This window comes from Euleptes europaea, chromosome 8 (assembly GCF_029931775.1).
Source record: "Euleptes europaea isolate rEulEur1 chromosome 8, rEulEur1.hap1, whole genome shotgun sequence".
NCBI lineage: Eukaryota > Metazoa > Chordata > Lepidosauria > Squamata > Sphaerodactylidae > Euleptes > Euleptes europaea.
The window spans coordinates 73,937,863-73,963,226 of NC_079319.1; the positions used below are offsets into that span (position 1 = coordinate 73,937,863).

The 25,364-nt window shown below is 41.0% G+C and overlaps 1 protein-coding gene across 1 annotated transcript in view; it reads left to right on the forward strand.

Annotated features, from left to right (window-relative positions):
* Nucleotides 1-302: 302 nt before the first annotated feature.
* The window catches only part of CDYL (chromodomain Y like), a 150,054-nt gene continuing 124,992 nt past the window's right edge, over nucleotides 303-25,364 (forward strand). Inside the window, exon 1 of the mRNA XM_056854695.1 lies at nucleotides 303-440. Within this exon, the coding sequence (XP_056710673.1) occupies nucleotides 417-440 (24 nt within the window). The 5' untranslated portion in view covers nucleotides 303-416. The remainder of the gene's footprint in view (nucleotides 441-25,364) is intronic.

Consider the following 25,364-nt stretch of genomic DNA (forward strand, 5'->3'; position numbering starts at 1 on the left):
GCCTAGCGGGAGAAGGGGAGCCCAGCCTGGGAGGGGAGCGAGGGGCGCCGAGGAGCGGCGGGAGCGATTGTCGCTGCTGTTCTCTGCCGCCTCCTCCTCCTCTTCCTCCTCCCCCCCTCCCAGCCTCGCGAGCAGAGTGTGCGAGAGTGAGTGCGAGTGCGAGTGAGTCGGCGAGTCCCGCTGCGCAGCCTGCTCTGCGCACGAGCACCGCCGCCGCCACCACCAGCAGCAGGAGCGGCGGCGGCGGGCGGCGGGGGCACCGCCAGCACCACGCACGGGCATTTGGCCGGGGGGGGGCGAGAGAGGAGGAGGAGGAGGAGGAGGAGGGGAAAGGAGAGGCCACGCCAGGCACCAACTGAGACAAAAGTATCTCCAAACCAGCACCCAACTCCACCTTGAGAGGCGGTCGCCTCAGCATGGCTTCCGAAGAACTCTACGAGGTAACAGCACGCCCCCCCCACGGCCCCCCGCCTTCTTTACTCCCCCCCTCAGCGTCCCTCTCTTCTCTCCCCCCCCCTGATTAATTTCAAATCTTTCGCCCCCCACCCCTTCCTCAGATTCCTTTTGCTCCCCCACCCCCGTTTTCTTGGCGGGGCCCTACGCGTGTGTGTCTTTCTCCCCCAAATTGCGTCCTCTCTTCTCTTTCTCTTTCTCCCCCCCCCACCCCCAGTTTCGCTAGAGGAGGACGGAAACATGACTGAAAGGAGGAGACGGTGAAGTGTAACCATTGGGTTGCGAATTTTTTCAGCGCCCCCCCCCCACACCACACACACAACCGTCCATAACCCTCTTCCCTCAGCACATTTTTTTTTTGGACTCCACGAGGAGGGAAAGGAATGGGGTGGATGGGCGCTGGAGGGTGGGCAGCAGCGCTGACAGGCACGACTTGCTTGAGTCTTGCACACACACACACACACACACAAAGTGGGCTGCTTTGGTGGTGTGCAAAAAAAAAAAAACGTGTGCAAAGGCTTGTGCCCCCTTTTGGGGGAGGCCCAAGTGGACGGTTTCTCCTTTTCCTGGGGTTGTCTTTTCAAAGTGCGTTGACACCTCGAGCCAGGACGGTTGAGTTCGATGCAAAAATATTTTTTTAAAAAAGTGATGTGGTTCCACATTTCTTTAGCAAATGTACGCAAGGGAAGAGTTGGCGACTCACAGTCAGTGCCTTGAGAAGCCATCCTTGCTTCTCTACTGAAAGAGCCAATGGTATGGCTTGAGGGCTTTGGCTTTGCATGGGAAGGAGGAGGTCACCTTAACTTTGAATTTCCTGTCTGGTGGTATGGGTTTCACATCCCCAATATTTAAGGATGCAGATTAGGATTTCTCTTGGATGCACCTAGTTCTTATTTTTACACAGTGGTCTATTGATAGTCATACAACCTAAACTGGAAGCCATAAGCTTTCACTGAAGAAGTAATAGTTCTCCCTTGGTTTGACATGTATATAGATTGGTCTGGGATGTTTGTATTTAAGTAACCACTCTCTATTTGCACCTGGAACCTTAGGGATCATTGATACATTGGGCAAGAGTGTGATTGGACCTGGATGTCTTATCATTCCACTAGGAAGAACTTCCCATGAATGGTGGATTGAACTACTTGAGTTGATGGAAACTAGCTCACACTCATGTTTGTTCTGAATAAGTTTGCTACAGAGAAGTGGTTGAACTGGTAAAGAATCAGGTCCCCTATTGCCTGAGCAGGTAACTCGTAGCTGTGAGTTTTCCTCTCTCCTAGATTTAGCTTACTTACACTCTGAAGAGTACCTGGCAGTACTACACAATGATTTTAGGAGCAGCGTTCAAGAAAAGTAATGCACCAAGTATTTTGTAAAGTTGTTGGAATTCACATGGGGCCAGTTAATTGAATATCCTCTTATGTTGGTGGTTTCTGAGGGCCAAACTAGTAGTGATACTGAGACATCCGTGCTGAACAGTGTTTTAAAGGTGGAAATAGCCACATAGGACCCCTTGTTTGGGTCAGGACCGTTAGAACAGGAGACTCAGCTGCTGAAAGGGGTCAGCTTTGTTTGGTGAAACCTAAATATGGAGGGAAGTTTAGATCCAATACCTCCGCCTCCATTGGTATAGACCTGGTTGGTATCATGGCACCATGTGACTATAGACTTCTTTTGCAAGCTATGGGAACATTTGTTCACCTCACTTTTGTAATAATTTAAGGTTAAATTATAGATGTAATGGCCAGGGTAATTGGCTCCATTTACTTTATCTTGCTCACAGTGTGATCCTAAGCAGTTACACCCTGTCAGAGTTCTTTTCCATTCAGGGTGTATGTAAACCATGATCCATTAATGTCAAAGATGCAAGGTGCTTGTTATATAAGTTGTAGAAACTGGTGTGTTAGCCACACCAACTCCCTAAGCAGTAAGAACGGTAGGGATGCTCTTTAAAAGGCCGTATCTTCTAAGAATCATTCCAAGTACATGGGTATGAAACTACCTTGGGTTTAAAATGCTTAACTATGCAAGGTGAGGTCTGTTGGACAAAACTATATGGATTGGTAGTATAGGAATGTCTTTGTTTTAAACATAGTATGCACTCCCTCTTGATCTTCAAAGACATTATTATTTAGAAATACCAGAATTGCTTGATTATCATCTTTGCCATTTATAAGTATCACTGTCATTCATTCCAGCTTTGCAAGAATGAAGAATGTGGTTACAAATGTTAATTGGAATAAATGCTCAATGCTATACCTTCTGACTTATTGTAGAATTCGGCAATTATATGCAGAATTATTCAGAAATGTAAATGCTAGATGAGATGGGTGCTTCCTGCTATTTTCCTGGTGCATCAGTTGACTTTTTCATTGAGAGTTATGATGTGGTGGTGTATTTCTTTGGATCTAACTCTTAAGTTTTAAATTGACGTTATCGCTCTTCTCACCATGATGTTTTCAGTGTTCTTTAAAACAAGAAAACTATCTCAGGAATATAAACCTTGGCTACTGGATGTTTTTAGGAACTGTAACCCCTTTTGTCAGGGGAAAAGAGAAAGCAATTTGGAAACTTCAATAAGCTTTCAATTAAAAGAGGGGAAGTGTCCATTTTTGATTGAAAAACGTGGATTATTGTTTTATGAGGAATAATTTATTTGCTGAAGATACTGTCTTTGGAAAGAGCTTTCTACAACTCAAATAAAAGCAACCTGGCAGACTCACAAATGCTTCCTTACTGAAAAGAACTTCCTTGGATAAGCAGTGGTTCGAGTATCATCACCAAGTGGATATATTTCTCTTGGAATATTTAATAGGTCAATGGAGGATACAAAATCAAATGGAAAGTAAAACATCAGTGCAAGAGTCTTAAGGTGGAAGTCAAATTGGTGAAAAAACTCTACCAACATTTGTTTCACTCCATAAAAAGCCTTTCTAAAAGTTTAAAAACAGTATTTGCATGTGGAACTGGGTAAACCTTGAAGTCAGAGTGTGATTTCCTCCCATTTTTCTCCTGAACCTATTTGTATGGATTTTTGCTCTTAATAATGGCACCACCATTTTCCCCCGTTACGGTGTTCTATGCGCTTCCCCTCAAGGTTTGAGCAAAATCTGTGACTGGTTGCCTTGGAATTAAATCTTCCTTTTATCCTTAAAAGTTTGAGGAAGACTATGTGCAACTCTTTTCTTGTCTGCTCCAACTTGAACCAAGCAAAAATTATTTTGATGATGGTTTCTCTTACTGGGATTTTGGAAGCAATAGTTCCCTCAAATTATTTTGATGGTGAGTTGCAAAATATATCTTGTGGTGGTTTTTGATTTCAAGAATATGGGATTTTTAAAAATGAAGATGTATATTTGGGACTTAAATGCTACCTCAGGGAAACGTTTCTGGGTATGGTAGAGTGTCATTGGGCTCCAAGTGTTTAAGTTTTTGTTTTATCAATATGTAAGCAAAATCCAGGTCATTATTCTGTGGTGTGGGAAAGATGTGTGCCTTAAATATTTTCATACAATAAGTATTATGCTTTAGGTGGGAGAAATTTTGGATTATGTTTCATCTTTTGGGGGTTTTCAGCTCGATTCCAAGGGTATTGTTTGCATTCTTCTTGTTGAATTTGTTTTGGTGAGGAAAGGGGTAGAAATGTTGCTTTATGTTCCATGCCTAATCCACAAATTTATTAAGCTGAAGTTGGATTTAAGTTACTCTAGTCATTAACCTCAGTGATAATGTGCTGACTCGTATTTTTCCATGCATCGTCTCCTGTGTTTGAGGTGGGTTATAGTTCTAAAATTTCTATAATAGAAAGACAAAATGGAGGAGATAAGAATGATGTAAGCTGCTTTGGGTCCCTATTGGGGAGGAAGAAGAACACCAACATGCCATCGAGTTGCAACTGACTCATGGCAGCTCTATCCATGGGGTGTTCCAGGTAAGAGACAAGCAGAGGTGGTTTGGAGTTGCTATGCAAAGGAAGGCAATAACAGTCTTCAGTAGTCTCCCATCCAAGTACTGTCCATGGCCAACCCTGGTTAGCTCCCAAACTCCAACAAACTCAGGCTAAGCTGTGCTGTTCGGCCTGCTATATTGAGAAGAAAGGCGGTTAATGAAGAAAATAAGTAAATTATAGAATACTCACACAACCTTGAAAGGTTAAGCTTCAAAGGGCTTCCCAAATAAAACCTAAAGATTTCTCATCCAGCATGGTGCAGTGGTTAAAAGCGGTGGACTCTAATCTGGAGAACTGGGTTTGTTTCCCCACTCCAACACATAAATCCTGGGCTAGTCACAGTCTCTACCAACTCCCTCAGCCTCACCTACCTCACAAGGTGTCTGTTGTGGGGAGAGGAAGAGAAGGCGATTGTAAGCTGCTTTGAGACTCCTTAAAGGTAGAGAAAATTGGGGTGTAAAGACCAACTCTTCTCAGTCCAGGGTTGAGTACTTGACCAGCCAAAGCCAATCTGGTCAAGCATTAATTATACTTAAGTGCTTGAATCCTCAACGAATTTGGTACTTATGCTAATTATAATAACCAGTTAATTAACTTGTTTGATTCTACAAACTGTGAATAGAAGAAGAAATTCATAGACTAGATCTCTTGTCATTATTCCTGTGACCTCTAAGCATCTCTAGAAGGTTAATGAGCTTCCATCAGAGTGGGTTTGGCATGGAAGGAGAGCTCTAGCAAGAAAGGAAAATAGGCATCACTTCCTCCCCACTATATATACCCCTTTCATGAGTGTTTGCTCTTTTTGCCAAGGAGCTTGAGGGAAAGGAGATTGAGACAACTTCTGCAAATATTCCTTTTCTAGTTTCAGCCCCCAAGCACATCTGACTTCATTCCTGAGGGTCCCCTGACACTTAAGAGTAGCTTTTCAAGTGCTATAGAAGAGTGAGATGCCTATTCTGTGAATTTCTTCCATTCATGGTTTGTAGAATCTGTCCCAATAAATTAACTTCTAACAATGTCAAATAAGTTTCTATAATGTAAGCAGTTCATTAAAACTTCTCTTTGGCTATTAATTCTTGAACATCAAGGTTGGTCTACACATAGTCATTTTTTAAAGTGACATTAAAACAAATGAAGCAAAGTAGTTCTAACTATCAGGAAACATTGGAAGATGACTACTGTTGTAGCAGGAGGGCAGTAGGAAAAGCTTTGATGCTGTAGGAAAAGCTTTATGATGCTGCTAGGTCTGACACTGATGGCAGGGCTAGCCGAAAGCAACCCTCCTGCCTTCGCTAACAAATGGCACACCAATGAAATAAAAAGGTCATCTACTATCTACAGGATATTTTTGGCTTCATGGAATATTTTGCCAAAGTCGAACATGGGATCTGTTGACTGGTATGCCAACCCTATCCAAATCATCATCAGGGCTTGGTAATCTAGTAGGGAGAGAGAGAAGCAAATTGTTGTGCAGCCATTGACAATAGTGTCCTTTGTGCCTTTGCTGTGTAGACTTGGCACATGGATGGAATAATCAAAATCTCAGCTGAACCGGGAATCTTGATGGGGTGGGGAAGAAGAGGTGAGGTCTCTAGTGGTACATATGGCCAAACAATTTGAAACACTTGGGAGTCTGTGTGTGTGTGGTTGTTGTTTTTTAATTGAGGCTTCACTTATTCTAACAACTCAGTGTAGACAATTGTATTCCATTCATTAGCAGAGGGAACCTTTTAAAACTCATAACCTAATAGGAACAAAGTCAGATGGAGAGAGAAGGGAAAGAGGTTTAAAACAAACTGCAGAAAGGCAGAAACGTATACTCAGGAAAGATTCTTGAGGCTCTGGAGGTGGCCAGTCCATGGTAGAGAAGAAATTGGCCTAGCATGTAGGAATGGCTTTAAATGTGGATGTAAACAGAATATGTAGGGGAGAGTATGAAGCAAAGCATTAGTAAAATGAACAGAAGTATACTTGACTAGAGGGGGCCATGGTATTTCAGTTAATTTAAACTTTTGCCTTCACCTACATGCTATGTCTCCAATGCTTGTGGAGTGTATGGTCGATATGTACTAGCAAGGCAAAACCGGTAGCCATTCCAGCACATGCACATATCCAAATGTTCTCTGAACATCTCTACTTTGCACTTAATTGTTTTTACTACCTATATGCAGTGTTAATTGGCATTTAACTATGGCAAGTGTTGAGGGAGATGTCTCCTAAGGTGCTGCAAGGAGAAATGCAATGTAATTGTTTTTGACTGGATTGGACCAAAGCAGCAACCAGGTTCATGAAGTGAAGCACAGTGATGGCCACCCATTGTTTACCATTGGCACCTGCTGATTGGAAGAGACCCCCTTGTAGCTATCTTGAACAACAGTTGTTTGTCTCATTCCTTTGAAAAGTTTATAGAAGCTTTAAAAAGCCATCTTGTGGTAATTCCATGATGTAACTCATGTTCAGAAGAGGAAAAACTCTTTGACTTTTAACTCAATATGAAGACAGAGATGATGGTGAAAAGGGTTTATGTGAAGGAGAAAAGGGCGTACGTTAAGGACTGCTATAAAGTACACTACAGTAGGAGTAGAAGTCCAGGTTTTGATATGTTGTGGCATGAAGCTGAAATGGTGGTTCTGCAAACATGCGTTGTTGATTATGATGGTAAACAGAGAAAGTGTGCAAGGGGTTGTAAGAAATATGAATGGGAAAACATGCATATTTTTTCCAGTTTTGTAAAAGGTCAAATCTTAGACTCTCATTTTAAGATGTGGAAACTGTGGAGGCATCATTGGCCAAGACACTTTAATAGTTTGTTTCATTCATTCTAAAACCTATAAGGCCTTATTTTACTCAATATTCTAAATTTTAGAGTGAAATTCTACAGGGCGTTAATGAAATTGCCTGTTCAGTGTGTGTTATAGGTGCAAAATATTTCCATTAGCCAGTTGTATGCTGCTCTTATGTATTCTTCTGAAGTTGCATTGGTTTTTAAACTGAATTGGTCATTTTAAGCTTAATTGGAAATACTAAGCATACTGGTCCTTTCTACATAAGATGCATTACATTTTGTTGTCTGATGTTCATGTACTAATAGTGTTTTAAGGACTGGGTAGATAGGGTAGTTTCAGGATAGAAATTTGTTGAGGGTTGTGTTTGTATCGTAGAGCTGTTTTTGGTGTTTGTGTGTGAGGTACATTTTCTTATATGTCCCTTCCTTTATTTATGTATGCCGTTTTCCCCCAAATAGGGTTCCCAAGTTGGTGAACATCAAAACATTTCAACACTAAAACATCATTTAAAGTAAAGTATTTCTTAAATAATTCAGTAAAAAACATAAGCACACAAATATAAATAACTTCAAAATGAGGGAGGAGGGCCAATATCAGTTGTTTGGGATACGCCAAACAAAATGAAGTCTTTGCCTGCTTGTGGAAAACAAACTGAATCTTGTCAAGACAGAGATGATGTTGGTTGGGAGACCTGATGTTCTAGCTACAGTTTATTTGCCAGTACAGTGATATTTGTTGGCAGGTAAGTTGAAAAGTTGTTGAGTCTTTTAGATCCACTTTTGCTGTTAGAGTTTCATGTTTACAGTTTCTAGATTTGCCTTTCATTTATACTTACTTACTATGAAGGTTTTTCCTTACCATCTAAGCTTGTCTTGCTACACTGATCTGTCCTTGTGTAACCGCTAGGTCAGGGGTGTTGAACTCATTTGGACCGGATATGACATAAATTTCACTTGGTTGGGCCAGGCCACGCCAGCCCAGATCGAGAATGGGGGGGGGTAACTGCCTCCTCTGGCATGACTGCAGTGGGCTTGCCAGGTCAGGACTGGGGGAGTGGCTGCCTTGGCTTCCAATCCCACAGTGGGCTCACCAGCCCAGATTGGGGGGGGGGGGGTTGACTGCCTTGTGGGCTGGATAAGAGTCTCAAGGGGCTGGTTCCAACTCCTGGGCCATATGTTTGACATCCCTGCTCTAGGCTGTTCCAATGTACTGTACATGGGGCCACCCTTGAAGACAACTTCGAAGTTTCAACCAGTGCAGAATGTTTTAAAACAATGGTTCTCATTACCTGTATGCTAGTGGTTTCAATTCAGGTTGCTAGTTCTTGCCTTTAATGCCCTGTGCAAATCTCCATACCAGCTGTGTCTTGCAACAATGGCTACTTGGATGGTCTGCGTGTCTGCAACCAATTCTTGAGTCTTTTCTTTTCCTGCCCCAAGCCTGTGGAACAGCTTGCCTTAAGAGGTACAAAGGGCACCTTCACTGTTGGTGTTCAGGAAGATATATGTAAGGCAAAGTTTTTCTGCAGGGAGTTTCTTTAACTTGCTTGTTAGCTTTGTTTATATTGTGTTTGTAAAAGGGTCCATATTAGGCTTATATTTGCAAAAGAAACCTACTGTTGCTGTGTGAAAACTTAAGCTTATACTTTTGTATTACCTAAAAATGGGAATACAGTGGTGCAATGTATGGTGTTAGCTAGACCATAATATTTTCCAAAGCCCTGCCAAATTGCTGACATATGATTCTAATAAAGTTGTAGTAATATCTTCCAAATATGAAAGCATACTTCTGAAAATTTACAGAATATAGCTTTCTTCTTGCAATTCTATTCTGCAGTATTTGTTTTAAAACTTGTCCCCTAACTTGTGTATAAATTTGACGTTTCTCATGGCAGCTCATACATGCTAAAGGAAATGATACAATTTATGCTGTGGGGTTTTTGTCCTAGGTAAGGGTGGTAATTAACTAAGAGCCAGCTTGCATTTTATGCTGCAGCTGTGTTTTCTGCATGTGCGCCTGATTTTGCTGTACAAACTATTATACTTGAAGAAAGACACGCAGCAGATACAAGGCTGGGAGCTGTGACTAATTGCAGTTCTCCAGCATGTGTCTTGAATGCTTGGAGATGCATGACTCTTCTTTCACTCTTTATACATTCAAAACAGCAGAAGCTAGTAGACATGTAACAGTCATAAGTCCTGAGTAAAGTGGTGATTGGCCCTAAATTTGCATCAACTTAAGCACTATTTTGAAGGTTGATATTCTTTGAGAACTCGACATGAAGTTTTAAATTCTTAATTTTCAGGTTATGATTTTAAGTCAAATATTAGATTACTTAACGTCTAAAGTTTCCTAATAAAGGTAGAGGAGAGAGAAATTTTTGTTCTTAGCCACCTGATTCCAGTTTTTCTCACCAGTTTGTGTTCTTTCACTTTTAAATAGGATTGTTTATAAACAATTTAAAAATTATATAGATAATGCATTTCCTGCTTTAGTGAAAATTGTACTTTATCATGACAGCTGCACTTTCTGTGACTAGATTAGAAGAATCAGATGCCCTGGCTATAGGTATAAAATTTCCAGAAATCTTGAAGCCATGAAAAACATTTTTTCCTTCTTTTCCTGGGAAAAATTGACATTTTGGCAAAAATTGAAATATGTGCAGTACTCTTTTCATATTAAAACTAAATCTGCTTAAGCAACATAAAATGTACCATTTATAACTGTAGTAATGTAAATGTACCATTTACATTATACCATTTATAACGTAAAAGTACAAATGCCTTTTTCCAAGCAAAATTGTGACTTTACCCAATACTACAAATTACGAGAGAGCTGTAAACTACTACACCATATGCTATTGTAAAACATGTAGCTTAAGTTGTTGCCATCTGATAGGTAGGAAAATATAATAAATAATAGAAAACACCAATTGGAGAGAAATGGTCTTATAGTCACAACACTAGTAGCATATTTGGATAAAGTTAAACTTCATAACATTAAACAATAGTGTACTGTAGGGCTGTCAATTCGGTTCGTCCGAACCGAAAAAACAGCCGAATTTTCCGCAATTCGGGGGTTTTCAGTTCAGATGGACCCGAACTGAAAAAAGGCGGGAAAACGACGCCCCAAATTCAGCAAATTCGGGGTGATCGCCGAATAAATTCAGCAGGTTCGGCGTTCCCGAACCTGCCTTTTCCTGCCTTTAAAGACCCACCGCCCACTTTCCTGGGAAACCGGGCGGGGGGGTCTTTAAACTCCCCACTTAGGCTCCAGAGACTCTTGCCTTCCAGCAAGGCGCTTTAAACAGATCTGCGCCTTCCAGCTGGGAGGTGCAGATCTGTGTCCCCCCCCCCCCCGCGCGCCTTCACGGGGCTTCATGGAAGCCCCGTGAAGGCCCGCGGGGGGGGGCCTCTTTAAAGACCCCTGCCCCCTTCCCGACTCTCAGTTTGAAGTGGTGGGCGGCGCCTGGGCAGGTGGTGCCCAGCACTTCAAAGACCCAGCCGAGTTTTCTCCTGAACTCCGGATCTCGCGCCGAATTTCGCGGATCCGAAGCGGGGGAGTTCGGACTTCGATACGTCCCGAATTAAAAAGGGCCGAATTTTGCCAAAGCCGAACTTTACCGATTTTTTCCCCCAACAGCCCTAGTGTACTGTACACTAGTGAACTATACACATGGCTGGGATAGGGCAGATATAAATCTAATAAATAATAAATGTCATGAGTCAGCCTACTCAGACCTCCTCAAACGAAGAGGAAATATGCAGTTCGAGAGCAGAGGAACAGCCACAGCCAGAAGTCAGAACATAGGAACAGCCGCAGCCAGAAGATTGCTCACCATGTCTGCAGCCTTCTAGCTCAAGGACTCCAGCTGGGCCTTACACCTTGCAACAAGCAGCATCCTCAGAGGACTTGCCAAAATGACTGGATCAGAGGAGGAGACAGGTTCAACTGGAAATGCGATAGCAATGCCGGAATATGAGGTTGCAAGCCCGGCGTAGAGCCCTTCATGACAGCAGTGATGAGACAGAGCAGGGCTGAAGCACTTCACCTGGCTAGGAATGTCAAATCAGCCTAATTGGCAATAGCTGGCTCTGCTTCAACAGCAAGATAAGGGCCTATTTAAGCCATCAGTTAGGCTTGGCTGACGTGGAGGTGTGTTGGCTTTGTCTCCCTGTTATACTTTGGATTCCTAGCATCCTGATTTCTTGGACTAAATCTGACTCACGACTTGGATTGCCCTCACCAGTGTTGATAATCTTGGACTCTGTCTGAACCGTGACCGACCTTGGACTGCTTTCCGGACTACGCTTCGTGTCTTTGGTCCTTGCTATCTGCCTGCATCAGGACAATAGAATTCTGTGAAGACAACAAGTTGTTCATTGCAAACACATGTTTCAGACAACCAAACAGACAATTGTATATGTGGACATTTCCGGATGGCCAATATAGAAATCAAATAAATTATATAATTGGAAGCAGAAGATGGAGAAACTGTATTCTCCCTGCTAAAACCAGATCAGGAACCAATTATGATACAGACCATGACTTAATAAAGTAGAAAATTAGAGTAAATTGGTTCTCGTAGGTTATCCGGGCTGTGTAACCGTGGTCTTGGTATTTTCTTTCCTGACGTTTCCTGACCCCTTCAAAAAGGGGTTGAATGAATGAATAAGAATGAATAAGGCTTGGCTTCCTGTCTTGAAAACTTCCAGACTAACAAAGACTACAGTCAACAATAGCCATGCAGATTAGCTTTGGATTTCACACATTAACAGATCACTTCAGGATACAATATTAACATACCACACCCTCATTAGCACATTATCTTGATACTTACAGGACAATGGTTAGCACATTACCTTTGTTACTTTTTGCAGGACAATGATTCAGCTCAAACCCAACCCCTTTTTGACTATATATTATTCTTCCTACACACTTAACACTGAGAGACACTGTCCTTCAGTGTTACTCCTCTGAAGATGCCGGCCACAGCTGCTGGCGAAACGTCAGGAAAGAAAATACCAAGACCACGGTTACACAGCCCGGATAACCTACGAGAACCAATGAACTCTGACCGTGAAAGCCTTCGACAATATAATTAGAGTAAAGTTGAAGAAAAAACCCAGAACATTCATAGTCTTAAAGTGTAATCTAAACAACATTCCTGAAGCATTTAAAGATCATGTAAGAAACAGATTTGCATTAATAAGTTCAAATAAATGTGAACTAGAAGAACTGTGGGTTAAAACCAGAGATATTATCAAAGAAGAATGTGCAAAGACTATTCCTGTAGCCAAAGAAATGAAAAACCTCAATGAGTGACTGATGAATTTCTTAAAATTACTAAAGATAGACGAGAAGCAAAGGTAAAAGTTGACAGAAACAGAATCAAAAGTCTAAATGCAGTGTACCAGTGACTAGTGCGTAGAGATAAAGAGAACTATTATAATAACCAGTGTAAAGAAATAGAAGAGAACAAAAAAAGGAAGAGCCACAGACCTGTTCCTCAAGATCTAAGAAATCAAAGGGAAATTTAAAGCATAGCTAGGCATGCTGAAACATCAACATGGCAATGCAATAATAAAGAAAAGATGGGAAAAACTATACAGAAGAGATGAAAGGATGACAAATTCCTTCCAAGAAGAATCTTTTGAAGAAGAACCAACAGTTTTAGAAAGTGAAGTGAAAGCTGCAGTCAAAGCAACTAGGATAAACTAATCACCAGGAGCAAATGATAGAGCTATTCCAAGCCAAAGAAATAGAATCCATCAGAGCAAGAATATCCCAACAAATATGGAAAACAAAACAATGACCCACAGACTGGAAACAGTCAACTTACATTCCAATGCTGGGGGAAAAGAGGCAGGAAAGACTGCAGCAACTATTGGACCATTCCAATAATTTCTCACACAAGTAAAGAGATGCTCAAAATTTTACAAGAAAGACTGCCACCATATATTCCCGTATAAGCTGTAAGGTTAAAACAACTCCATCTGGGACTCTAATGCCAAAAATACCAATTATCAAAGGTGTTAAGGATGCATTCTGGTGCCCTTCTTATTTAATCTTTTTTTAAATGATCTCGCCCTGTCACTATCTGAAATAGATGGCCACTGCCCTAAACTTGGCCTATCTCATGTTCTACTCCTTTTATATGTAGATGATGCTGTTATTTTGTCCTGCTCATGAATTGGACTGAAACGTTTACTCCATCGATGTCTGACTGTCACCATGTATGGAACTAGAAATGCTAGATGTTGAAGCTGGATTCAGAAAAGGAAGAGAAACCAGAGATCATATTTCAAATTTATGTTAGGTACTGGTGCATATGAGAGAACTTCAGAAGAAAATCAGCTTATGTTTCATAGATTACAGCAAAGCTTTTGACTGTGTGGATCATGATAAGCTATGGCTGGTTTTAAAGGAAATGGGTGTGCCACAACATCTGATTGTTTTGATGCACAACCTATACCCTGGACAAGAGGCTGCTGTTAGGATAGAATATGGAGAAACAGAATGGTTTCCAATTGGCAAAGGTGTCAGACAAGGATGTCAGACAACGAACTATTTTATTTCCCTATTTCTTCAGTCTATATTCAGGAACTTATAAGGAAGGCTGGATTAGATATCAATTAAGATTGAGTGAAAATTGAGGGAAGAAATATTAGCAATTTGAAATATGCAGATGACACCACATTACTGGCTGGAAATAGTGAAGACTTGAAACGACTACTGATGGTTAAAGCAGAAAGTGCTACAGCAGGATTACAGGTAAACAAAAGTAATGACTACTAGGAATTATACAACTTTAATAGTGACAATGAAGAAATGGAAATGGTTAAAGATTTTCTATTCCTTAGCTCCATTATCAACCAAAAGAGAGACTGCAACCAAGAAATCAGAAGTAGATTGAAACGAGGAAGGGCAGCTATGAAGGAGCTAGAAAAGATTCTTAAGTGTAAGGATGAAGGAGCTAGAAAAGATTCTTAAGTGTAAGGATGTGTCACTGGCCAGTTGTATATAGTATAGTATATATGCTGTATTATTCTCCATTACTGTGTATAAGTGTGAAAGTTGGACAATGAAGGAAGCAGACAGGAAGAAAGTTTATTCGTTTGAAATGTGGTGTTTTGATGTACAACCTATACTCTGGGCAGGAGGCTACTGTTAGGTCAGAATATGGAGAAACAGAACGGTTTCTAATTGGCAGAGGTGTTGCACACAGATGTATTTTATATCCCTATCTCTTCAGTCTATATGCTGAACGTAACAAGGAAAGATGCATTAGATTTAGATGAAGGGGGAGTGAAAAATTGAAGGTAGGAACATTAACAAATTGAGGTATGCAGATGACACCGCATTACAAAGCAGAGCTATAGCTGAACATCAAGACAAAAGTAATGAATACTGGGGAATTACCCAACTTTAAGGTAGAAAATAAGGATATTGAAATTGTTCAAGACTTTCTATTCCTTGGCTCCATCATTGACCAAAAGGGAGACTGCAACCAAGAAATCAGAAGAAGATTGAGATTAGGAAGGGCAGCCATGAAGGAGCTAGAAAAGATGCTTAAATGTAAGGATGTATCACTGGCAACCAAGGTCAAGTTAATTCATGCTGTAGTATTCTCTATTACTGTGTATAGGTGTGAAAGTTGGACAATTAAGAAAGCCAACAGGAAGAAAGTAGATTCTTTTGAAATGTGTTGGAGGAGAGTTTTATGGATACCGTAGACTGCCAAAAAGAAAAATCAGTGGGTTCTAGATCAAATCAAGCCTGAACTCTCCCTAGAAGCTAAAGTGACTAAGCTGAGGCTATTGTACTTTGGTTACAATGACCAGATTCACAGGAGAAGACAATAATGCTAGGAAAAGTTGAAGGCAGCAGGAATACAGGAAGACCAAACATGAGATGGATTGTCTCTATAAAGAAAGCCACGACCCTCAGTTCGCAAGTCCCGAGCAAGGCTGTTAACGATGGGATGTTTGGAAGGACACTGTTTCATAAGGTCGCCATGAGTCGGAAGTGACTTGATGGCACTTAACACACACACAATTCATAGGGTTGCCATAAGTTGGAAGCGGCTTAACAGCACTTAAAAACCACACCTACATATTGTAGCAAATTAATAGTGGACAAAATTGTGCATCTGCATTGTGCATAGGAGTTACCACTACCAAATGCTATTGATTGATTTGTAAAAAATCTTTATATGTGTTTTGAGTGAGCAAAGCCTTTAAAAGGGAGTTCACTTATTCCAAAATGTTTTATTGGAGCATTTATTTCACTTGGAAAAAATTGAGGAATGTTCTGATGGAAAACCATTTTTTTTCTTTTCCGCTGAACCTCCAGCCTTCACATCTCTAATTCTTACTAATATTAGAATTTAAAAATATTGTTGACCAGTTGCCTATTGTTTTGAGAAGGTCAAAAGCACATTTATTGGTTTAAAGCAGTGGTTCCCTAAGTGGGCAGTACCATCCACTGGGTGGCGGTGGGATTACCTAGGGGAGAAGAAGCAAGGGAGCAGCAAGGGGTGCTAGAGATTGGCCCCTTCAACTATGTTGTTGGATAGGGTAGGGGGTGCTGGGGTTGAGTTTGTGGAACCAAGGGGGCAGTGGCCCGAAAGTTTGGGAACCACTGGTTTAAAGTGTTGACAGTGGCAACAAAATTAGCAGGAATAACTTTTTTTTTTGAGAAACCTCACTGTAGAAATAGATCCTCTTGAGAAGTTCTGTCCTATGTATTTTAAAAATAATCTGCTTTCTTTAATTCCTCAAATATCTCTTGTTGCCAGTGTTTGCGCTGTAACACCAAATCAGCTGCAGGGGTGAAAGCTGGATCCTATTCTGCCTGCTCATCATGGTTTCATGTGTGCAGAATTGGTTGAGGGTTAATAGGCTCACAGTTTGAGAGAGATTCCATATTAAATGCATAGTGTTGACTGCCACATGTCACAAGTCTTAAAAGTACGTTGAGTCACTTTTCAAAAGCTAGCATTATGAGCTAACCCATTAGGACGTTATGCATAGAAAGTAACCATCTTTAGATATTGCTAAATTACATTTACAGGCCAGGGGTGCCTGTGGCCAGTATGGTGCCTGTGGGTGCTATGGTACCCACCAACACCTTTTCTGGTGCCTGCCAAACGTTTTTAGAAAGTAGGCGTGGCCAGGTGGGGTTTCTGCCCAACAGGGCTTATGATTAGCCACTGGACATCTAATTGGCTGTGCAGATTAAAATAATGTTTCAGCACAACTGCCACCATAGTTTTTGTCTTATGCTTGCGCCTCTTTCTCAGTGTGTTTAATAAAAATTACTCCTCTTGTCCTTTGCATTTGGGCTTCCTGTGTGTGTGTGTATTTTGTGTTTCCACCTCCTACAGTGGCCATTTTGTGGTTGGCTCTGCCTCCTGCATGAGCTCTTTTGTGGTTGCACCCACCACCCTGTGTCAGAATTCCCAAGGTGCCCATAGGCTCAAAAAGGTTGGGGACCCCTGGCTTAGGCCATGATATACAAATAAGCTGTTCTATTGCAAGGATATTGCATTGTGTCACTATGAGTGAAGGTAAACTATTTTAAATACACAAATGCAGAAGTCCTAAGATTACTGCCCAACAGCAAGTGCTACTGAGCTTAATGGTGCAGCAAAACTCCTAGACTGTAAGAAAATAAGCTGCTTCATAGAATATAATGACAACTGTTGCTCTGTTATGCCAGTCACTTAGGTGCCTAGAAATGTGATGATTTCACCCTGGAATTTTAAGTGGGGGTGACTTTTATTCCGGCTCTTAAAAGAAGATGGTAATACCTATGGATTTGAGGCCTATTTTTTACATTACCAATATCAAGGCTGAAAAATGATGATCTGATTACATACAGATTGAGACATAAGATTCTCACAGTTGTACACTTCAAAGTGTGCATCTGCCAAACTGAAAGCTTGGGCCAAATACTTTACTTTTATTTTCTTTGTCAGAAATCTGATGAGGTAATACAGATATCGAAGTAAAGGGATTTGGACATGGAATTCAGAAGCCAGTCTCAAGTGATACAGTATCTTTAGCTGAACCTCTAAACTCAGTTGTCAGCTATAATATGGTACTCATTACGTGAAAAAGCTAATTTTGTTTTGTCTTCCTTTTTAAAAAAGAGCCAGTTCTGTATTGCATTAAGTGACATCCTGCTTTCCTAAGGCTAATGAGTTGTACCTTTTTAATAGAAAAGAAAATTTGAAATCCTGTTAATGAAAAGGACTAGTGGGTCGGATTCCATGGTTCTGTTTTGCTAATGTCAGCTCCTTTTTCTAGTGGAAGATGCCTTGCACCAGAAAAAAAGCATCAGCGTTAGCAAAACAGGTCTGTGGAATGCAGCCCATTTGACACATATACCAAATGACCTGTATAGGCTGTTGGGACTCGATATAATGTTTGTGTTTGAGAGTAAAGTATCTGCAAAAAAGAATTTTAAACTTACTGCCTAAGTCTGTAGTTAATGTTGCTTAATAGTGAATAGACTTCCTCACTTTTATCCTCTATTAGAGAGGTGATTCAGTTCTAACACTTCCTATAGACCTTTCATCCATGTTCCCTCCAACATTGTACAAACATTAAATGGTTACATCTGTTTGCTTGCTACTGTTCACTTAAACTACTTTCAGGGCTATGATATAACAACTCACCTTAACCTAGGTTGTAATAATGGGTCTTGAACTATCCTGATCTGAAAGGTTTGCCTATAGCTGGCTGGGTACATTGGGGCATTGGGTCAATTATTCAGAGCCAGAATTGCAGAGGGGGAGATGGTGACTACTTACCAGAAACAGAATAGCTAAATCTCTCATAAGGCTTGTGCTGAAGAAGTTGCAGGTTGTACATCTTAAACCGGTGAATCAAGTTCTGTCTTTGCTTTTATTGTTGGGCAGAGCGTAGTTATCTATATAGTTGATTACACTTATAATATATTTTTGATAACACTTTCTAAATCCAGCTACAGAAGTGGTGTATGCTTGTGGTAAGTGCAGTGGGGACAAATCCGTTGAGGTTTGTAAACATTTGCTTATGTATTTTCTCAAAGAAATAAACTGTATTTTCATGCTTGTTCTTTTGCTCCAAAGATCTTATTCTTGCTAGGTAACTAAGGATTAAAATCAAAGCCAGTTACTGTACTGGTCTCTTCCTCAAGCATTATGAATGCATAAACCTGTCAGTGGTGTGGGGAATCTGTGCACTTGACACATAGTCATATGCGGAGCTTGTAGGTGAGTTGCCCACATGACTTCAGCACATATTAGTTTTTAATACGTGCTAATAAAACTGGAATAACATGGTTACATTGGTGATGCTGAGCATTGTTTAAAACCCTTTATTGTAGTGCTGATTCATAAATTTAAGGTTGCGATTCTTTGCATGCTTACCATATATACTTGAGTAAAGCCGAGTTTTTTAGCCATGATTTTTGGCTTAAAAAACTCACCTCGGCTTATACTCGGGTCAATACGGTAATTCGCCTGCCGGGCCCTCTCCCAGTGCGCTTCCGCTGGCCAGCTGATGGGCGGGCTGTCCCGCCTTCTCCCACCCGATCACGCCTTCTGCGCAGCGGCAGTTTCTTCCCCCCCACTCCACCCGATCACGCCTTTTGTGCGATCGTCGCACCTTTTGCGTGATCGTTGCGCCTTTTGCGTGATCGTGTGCGATCACGCCTTCTGCGTGGCGGCGGCGGTTTCTTCACCCCCACCCCACCCCGCCTTCTGCTGGGCGGCGGCGCATTGTGGATACTTTCTAAAAATTTTAACTTGAAGAATATCAAGGTGTCCTATACGGCCAGTGTACCAAACTAGAGCAGCATATCTAACAATCGAATGTATGATTGCTCTATATAGGGTCATAAGGGCTGGTACAAATTGCCGTCCTTTGTAAAAATAGAATTTTTAAAGGGAGGTAAAGGAGGAGTTTAACTTTTGCATTAGCGTATGGATATGCAAATCCCAAGAAAGATTGTAAACATGACTTACTATCTCTATAGAATTTGCACTCAGTTGTCAACCTTGTAGTCTTTCACTCAACTGTCTTTCAACCAAAACTGGTCTAGTGACATCTTAAAAGTTGCCATAATTCAGGGAAAATAACTTCAAAGGAAACTTTACTGTGATTTTGAGCTACCATTCATATACACATTGACAATTTGGGTACAACAGTGTTGTAGAATTCATTCCTCATCATATGCTTGTGTATGTGAATCAACTTGCTTTTGTCCAGTCATGTCCAACTGGGAGTGGGCTATGCCTTCTATGATTAGAGATGTGAAGGCCTGGAAAAAATTGGGAGGAAACGTTTTTCCTTGTTGTCTTTGTGTGTTTTTTAGGCCTTTTTGGAAAAATTGGACATTTGGGGGAGTATGGAAAAAGATTCCTATGAAATATTTTATCTTTTAGAGTGACTGAAATGCTTTTAAAGACAAGGAGGGCATGCTGTAGATGTAGTCATTTGTGCTCCTAGTAGGATACAGAATCTTCATGAGGGAAGCGTGCAGGGCTTTCATCGCTTCCCAACAATTGCATGCCTTCTGTTGTTCTTTTGACCTGTCGTGGTTTAATTTTTCACCTCTCTCAAACCACTGTAGCACATTTACCCACAGACTGGGTCAAAAGCAGCTTCTTGCCCTATCTTGCAGGAGGCAGAAAAAAAAGATCAGAAGGAGGTGAGGCAGAAACTGTTCCAAAGCCTAAGATGGAAACTGAAAGTTTCATTGGGAATTTAGCTCTCTAACCAGTTAGCAGTGTTGAGGTATATGTGCTAAGATAGCATAGGGTGCATCAGCTTGTGGCTTCCTCTCATTTATTACATATATAAACCTTTATTGGCATAATAACAGCATTATAGCATGCATTAGTACAAACACCATAAACTCTCAATTATTGCAATTGTATATTTGCAATTTTGCTTGTATAAAACTGTCATAACTTTTAAATTCTATAAATATGTCAAATATTGCAATTTTATACGCTAAGTTGCATCCATTATTGGAAACACCTTTTAAATTTCCGAGTTATGTTTACATAAGAGCAGGGATAGGTTGTCCACCTTCTCTTCATGCAGAGTATACTGCAGGGGTGTCGAACTTGTTTGTTAGGTGTGCTGGATGTCACTTGGCTGGGTGATGGATGGATGGATAAGAAAGGAGGGAGGGAAAGAAAAGGGAGGACGGAGGGAGAGAAAGAAAGAAAAAGAAAAGGAGGGAGTGGGCAGAAGCCTTCCCCACTCCCTCCCCAGCCACTCATGGGCCCTGGGAAGCCCAGAAAAGGCCGGGGGAGGGGGGACTAGGTGCCTTGGCTCTGCGGGCAGGATAAAAGCCCTCCGGGGGCCGCATCCGGCCCGCGGGCTGCATGTTTGACACCCCTGGTATACAGGATTAGCCCTCAAAGGAGGATGGAATCCTATTGTGTGCCTCCCCTCCTATCTGTTTCATGGCAGAATCATACTCAAATTCTTGTCTTCTCTGGTGGGAGGCACTTGCTCCTTCTGTTTGTTTCCTGTCTAGGGATGGAATGTAGGCTTTTGGGCAGAGCTTTGCCTAAACAGATCTTTGTGGACCATTTCTTAGCATTTTAATTGATTAGGTTCTTTTCTTGGCTGTCTGTTCAAACTTTTCTTCAGCTTCCTCTGTTCATTTTCCTTTGAATAGTTAAAAAGGGTGTTTTATCTTTTGCTTTCAATTCCAATGTTTCCTTCTGCTGACCCCTGCCATTTTCCTCCTGTAGAACTGTTGATCAAGGCTTGGCTGAGTCCATTGTAAGGCATGTCAGAAGTAGTACGCTTATCACATGTGAAGGCTAAAGCTAACTCTAATGGCGTGCTTGAAGATCTTGGTGCTGGTGAAGGGGAGGAGCCAAAGCCTTTGCCACAACTCTGGGCAATACTCTCAATCATGGGAAAGTGGGATAAGCTCCTATTGTGGTAAAAATTTCCTGAAGTCTCTTGACTATGAAGGCATCAGAGAAATCAGTCCCATTGAATAAAATACATGTTGGAGAGAACCTGGCCTGTGACATACGTAGCAGCACCGTTTCCATAATGATCCCAACAAACTGGTCTGAGAAGGAGGAAGTATTTGAACCAGAATAGCCTTAATGCTTATTTGCTTGCAAAGAATTATTACCCTTTATCTCTAAATTGCTGGAACTTTATGATGAGGGAAGGGTATGTTGTGCATCAAACAAAGAAAAAGAAGCAAGGGGGATATTCTCTAGGATTTAAAGGTACAGTTTTTTCCATTTGCTAAGGAAGATGACAAGCAGCTGTAGCAAACTGATTCAGTACTAGGTATGCAAAAAGCTTAAGCCAGGTAAGCTATAATTTCCAGGGATACATTCTTGGGTGGCAGTGCTTGTATTTGGGACAGTTGGTGCTAAGGAAGGGGAGATGACGCTCAGGGGTCTAACATACAGAAAAGTTGAACATCTGGAGATAATTCTGGAACTCTCTATCCAGGGAGAACTGCTCTGTCCCTTTCTGTTGCCATCTTCTGCCAGTGGGTGGAAGCTCTTTTGTTCAGTGTTCCATCAGTGATCCCTTCTTCCTGCCTAATGTTTTAATTATTCTTTTATGTCTTTGTATGTATTTCAGCTGTGGTATTGCCTTTTGGGTTGGTTTTAAGGCCTCAAAATATGATTTTATGATGTATATTTTAATCTGTTAGCTGCCTTGGTGGCGCATGTGATGGCAGAAAGGTGGGTTATACATTTTGTTAAATAAACAAGTATTGCGTACACATGAGGCCTGTCTGTCTCCTGTCTTCATCAGCTACCTCCCTGGTAGCTTGTGCTGCTACCTTGTGTACAGTAAATTAATTCCTTAGGTGAGCCTAGGTCAGTGCATTTGCTAAGAGGAGGAATGTTTCATTTGTGGAGAGGCATTACATAATTAATGTATTTCAGGACTCTAATAAAGCCTCGAGGAATTGTTCAGATATGAGACCAGAAGTTTAATCTACATATTTCTTCTGCTTGTTGCCATTTGTTGTGATGCTGGCAGATTATGGGCATAGGCCTAAGGGTGTGGCACTGTCTGTGAGTTGAGCTAATTAGGTTCATGAATCTCTCAGGTTTCATGTGTTTTGTTTCTACTTCTAAATGTTTATTTCACCAAAGAGTGTCCTAGAGTCAACTGAAGTTAAGGTCATAGACTTGAAGACCTAAGGAACTAGAAGCAGATGAGTTGATGCCCCATAACCATCTTAGAAGCTCTAGTGGAATACAAGAATTTGAAAGTAAAATATGAACAAATGTGTGGGTGCTTTTTGGGCAACACTCCCTCCCACGTAACGAAGTCACCAGGGAAGCAGTTGTGAGTGAGACATTGGATGTAGAGTCTTGAGAAACATCTAAGGAACAGCACATGTTCTGAGTCAGAAGGTTACAAATTATGAATATCCAAAGAAGAGCCTGGAAAAATTAGGCTTTAATTTCTCTCATGTTTTTGGTAAGCCCCTAGCAATGGTTTTAAGTCTCAACAAAGTGACCTTCACTAAGATAAGAAAGGCACAGATCATGACTATTTGATTCAGGAATTTACTGGAACAGTCACAACATTTCTTGAAGTGCTGCACTCACCTGGATGACAAGTATTCTAAACACACACAGCAAAAGCCTCTGAAAGACACTCCCAAGCTCTCTAGAAAAGAGGAGTCCCTTCCTGATGCTGCCTTCTGTATGGTCCAAATGCAATCAAGTGGTGAAGGCATTGACACTGCCTCCTTACTCCCTGTATTGTACATGAACGAAAACCCCACTCCCCATCTTCCAAAACTTTCTAAAGTATCCTGTATAGGCGTACTCTCACATGGGAATGCATAGACTCAACAATATTATTTAATACAGAGACAAACAAGTTAATCATGAAATTTCAAAAGACTAAATGCATTGTAAAGTATGTGAATCAGAATTACCTGGTTCAGATGTCACCTTGCTCATAAACTCATTACATGGCCTTAGGCAAGTCGTTATCTCCAGAGCAACATATTCCAGATGAAGTAAGTAAGTATTTATTATGGTCCTAGACAAGAATGCTATTATATACATAGAACTAAAAAAAAGTGTTACATAGGTTGTAAATATAAATATCATGTCTTCAGTCAATCTACATATAATTGATGAACATTCGTCATCACTAAAATATAAAGTAAAATACTAAAACAGATGAAAATAAGTACAATATTAGCTGGTTATGATCCTTCTTGAACCTGCGTAGACCAAGATTTACTGATATTTAAAACCAGCCAGCCAAATTTTGTCACCTTAAAAGTCATCTCCTGATTCTTATCTGATAACATACTATAAAAGTAAAACATTCTATACTTCCCTGGAGAGCCCTTCATTATTGGAACAATCAAGTATCCCAAATATGTTCATAGATTTTACAGTAAAAAACAACATGTTGTAAAGATTCAGCGTGCCCCTCTTTACGTAAACATTCATATTCTTCGAGAGGAATCCTTTTGTACCTACCCTCCAGAGTAGCAGAGGGGAGTTCAGTATAGCGCAATAGAGTAAATGCTCTCCTATAATCTGGATTGTCTAGGTGGAAAATGTAAGGCGCCAGAAGTATTTTATTAAGGGTACTAGTATCAAATAAAGTGGATTTAACCCTATTCATGTCATGTTGTCTTTCGACGTCTAATATTCTCTGTTTTACTAGAGCCTTAGCCTGTGGATAATCTATCAAGAGAAGGAATTCTTGTGAAAGGCTATGCCAGATGAAAAAATGTTTTTTTCTTTTAATATTTTTATTAAGAATTGTAAACATTACAAACACATACTCATACACATACATTCAGTCTAAATCTTTTTCCAAGGAAATCAGTGAATAATTATAAATAAACCGGTAACTAATCAGAGAACACTCATTTCGATCATACAATGGATTTAACCTATTGCCCAGATTAAAAAAATGTTGATCTCCACTACAGGTGTCTTGTGTGGATTACATTAAGAATATATGTGAACCGTTTTGAATACTTTAAAGTAGGAGGTTGGCCGTCTTCCTCTGGCATTTGTCTTTGGCCAGCAGGTGAAGCCTTTTTTATTTTGTTTGGCATATCCCCAGTAAAACTCCCTGGTTATGTGTGTTTACATGTCTGTATTTAAACTGTTCGATATCTATGTATTTTAAGTATTTTAATTCCTAATGTTTGCCACCTTTGTGCCCCTATTTGGGACAAAAGGCAGCATGGCTATGACGTGGAAGCAAGTGGATTAGGAGTTCCTCCAGGACATACCACCAGAAGTCTTGCTTTATAAGAAACAGTGTCTTTTATTTACAGTGCACAGATAAAACATACCATCACGTACACTACTCCACTTCTACTTCCAGGCTTCTCCAAATAGGATAGGTTACAGAATCATAGTTACATTGCCTTATATACACCCACTGCACCTGATCTGAATTAGGCCACCTGTGGACCTGCCCAAGGCATTGCATCAGCAAACTGCCCAGATCCGGATTCCTGCAGTTCACTTTGGTACTAGCAAGGCTATTGCTTCTGCTTGCATCATCTTGACCTCCAAGATCTCCCAGATCTGACAGCTATCACACAGCTGTTACTGTCAGATTATTACAATCAACTTGATACTCTGACAGGCTACTAGTAAAAACGGATACTAGTCATGATGCATACCTACCTGGTGAACTGGATTTGTTTCCCCACTCCTACACATGAAACCAGCTGGGTGACCTTGGGCTAGTCACAGCTCTCTCAGCCCCACCTACCTCACAGGGTGTCTGTTGTGGGGAAGGGAAGGTGATTGTAAGCCGGTTTGAGTCTCCCTTAAGTGGTAGAGAAAGTCGGCATATAAAAACCAACTCTTCTTCTTCTTCTCTCAAGGATCAGAGGAACATGCCTGTTAGGTGCTTTGGAACACAGGCAGGATAATGCTGCTGCAGTTGTCTTGTTTGTGAGCTTCCAAGAGGCACCTGGTTGGCCACTGTGTGAACAGACTGCTGGACTTGATGGGTCTTGGTCTGATCCAGCATGGCTTTTCTCATGTTCATATAAATGTTTTAAATAAAAACTTTACATAAATGTTGAATAACACACGAGTAAGATTGTGTCCTGTGAAACCCTGCAGGAGAATTCCCGCACTGAAGATAATTGGTCTCCAACTGCAACCTTTT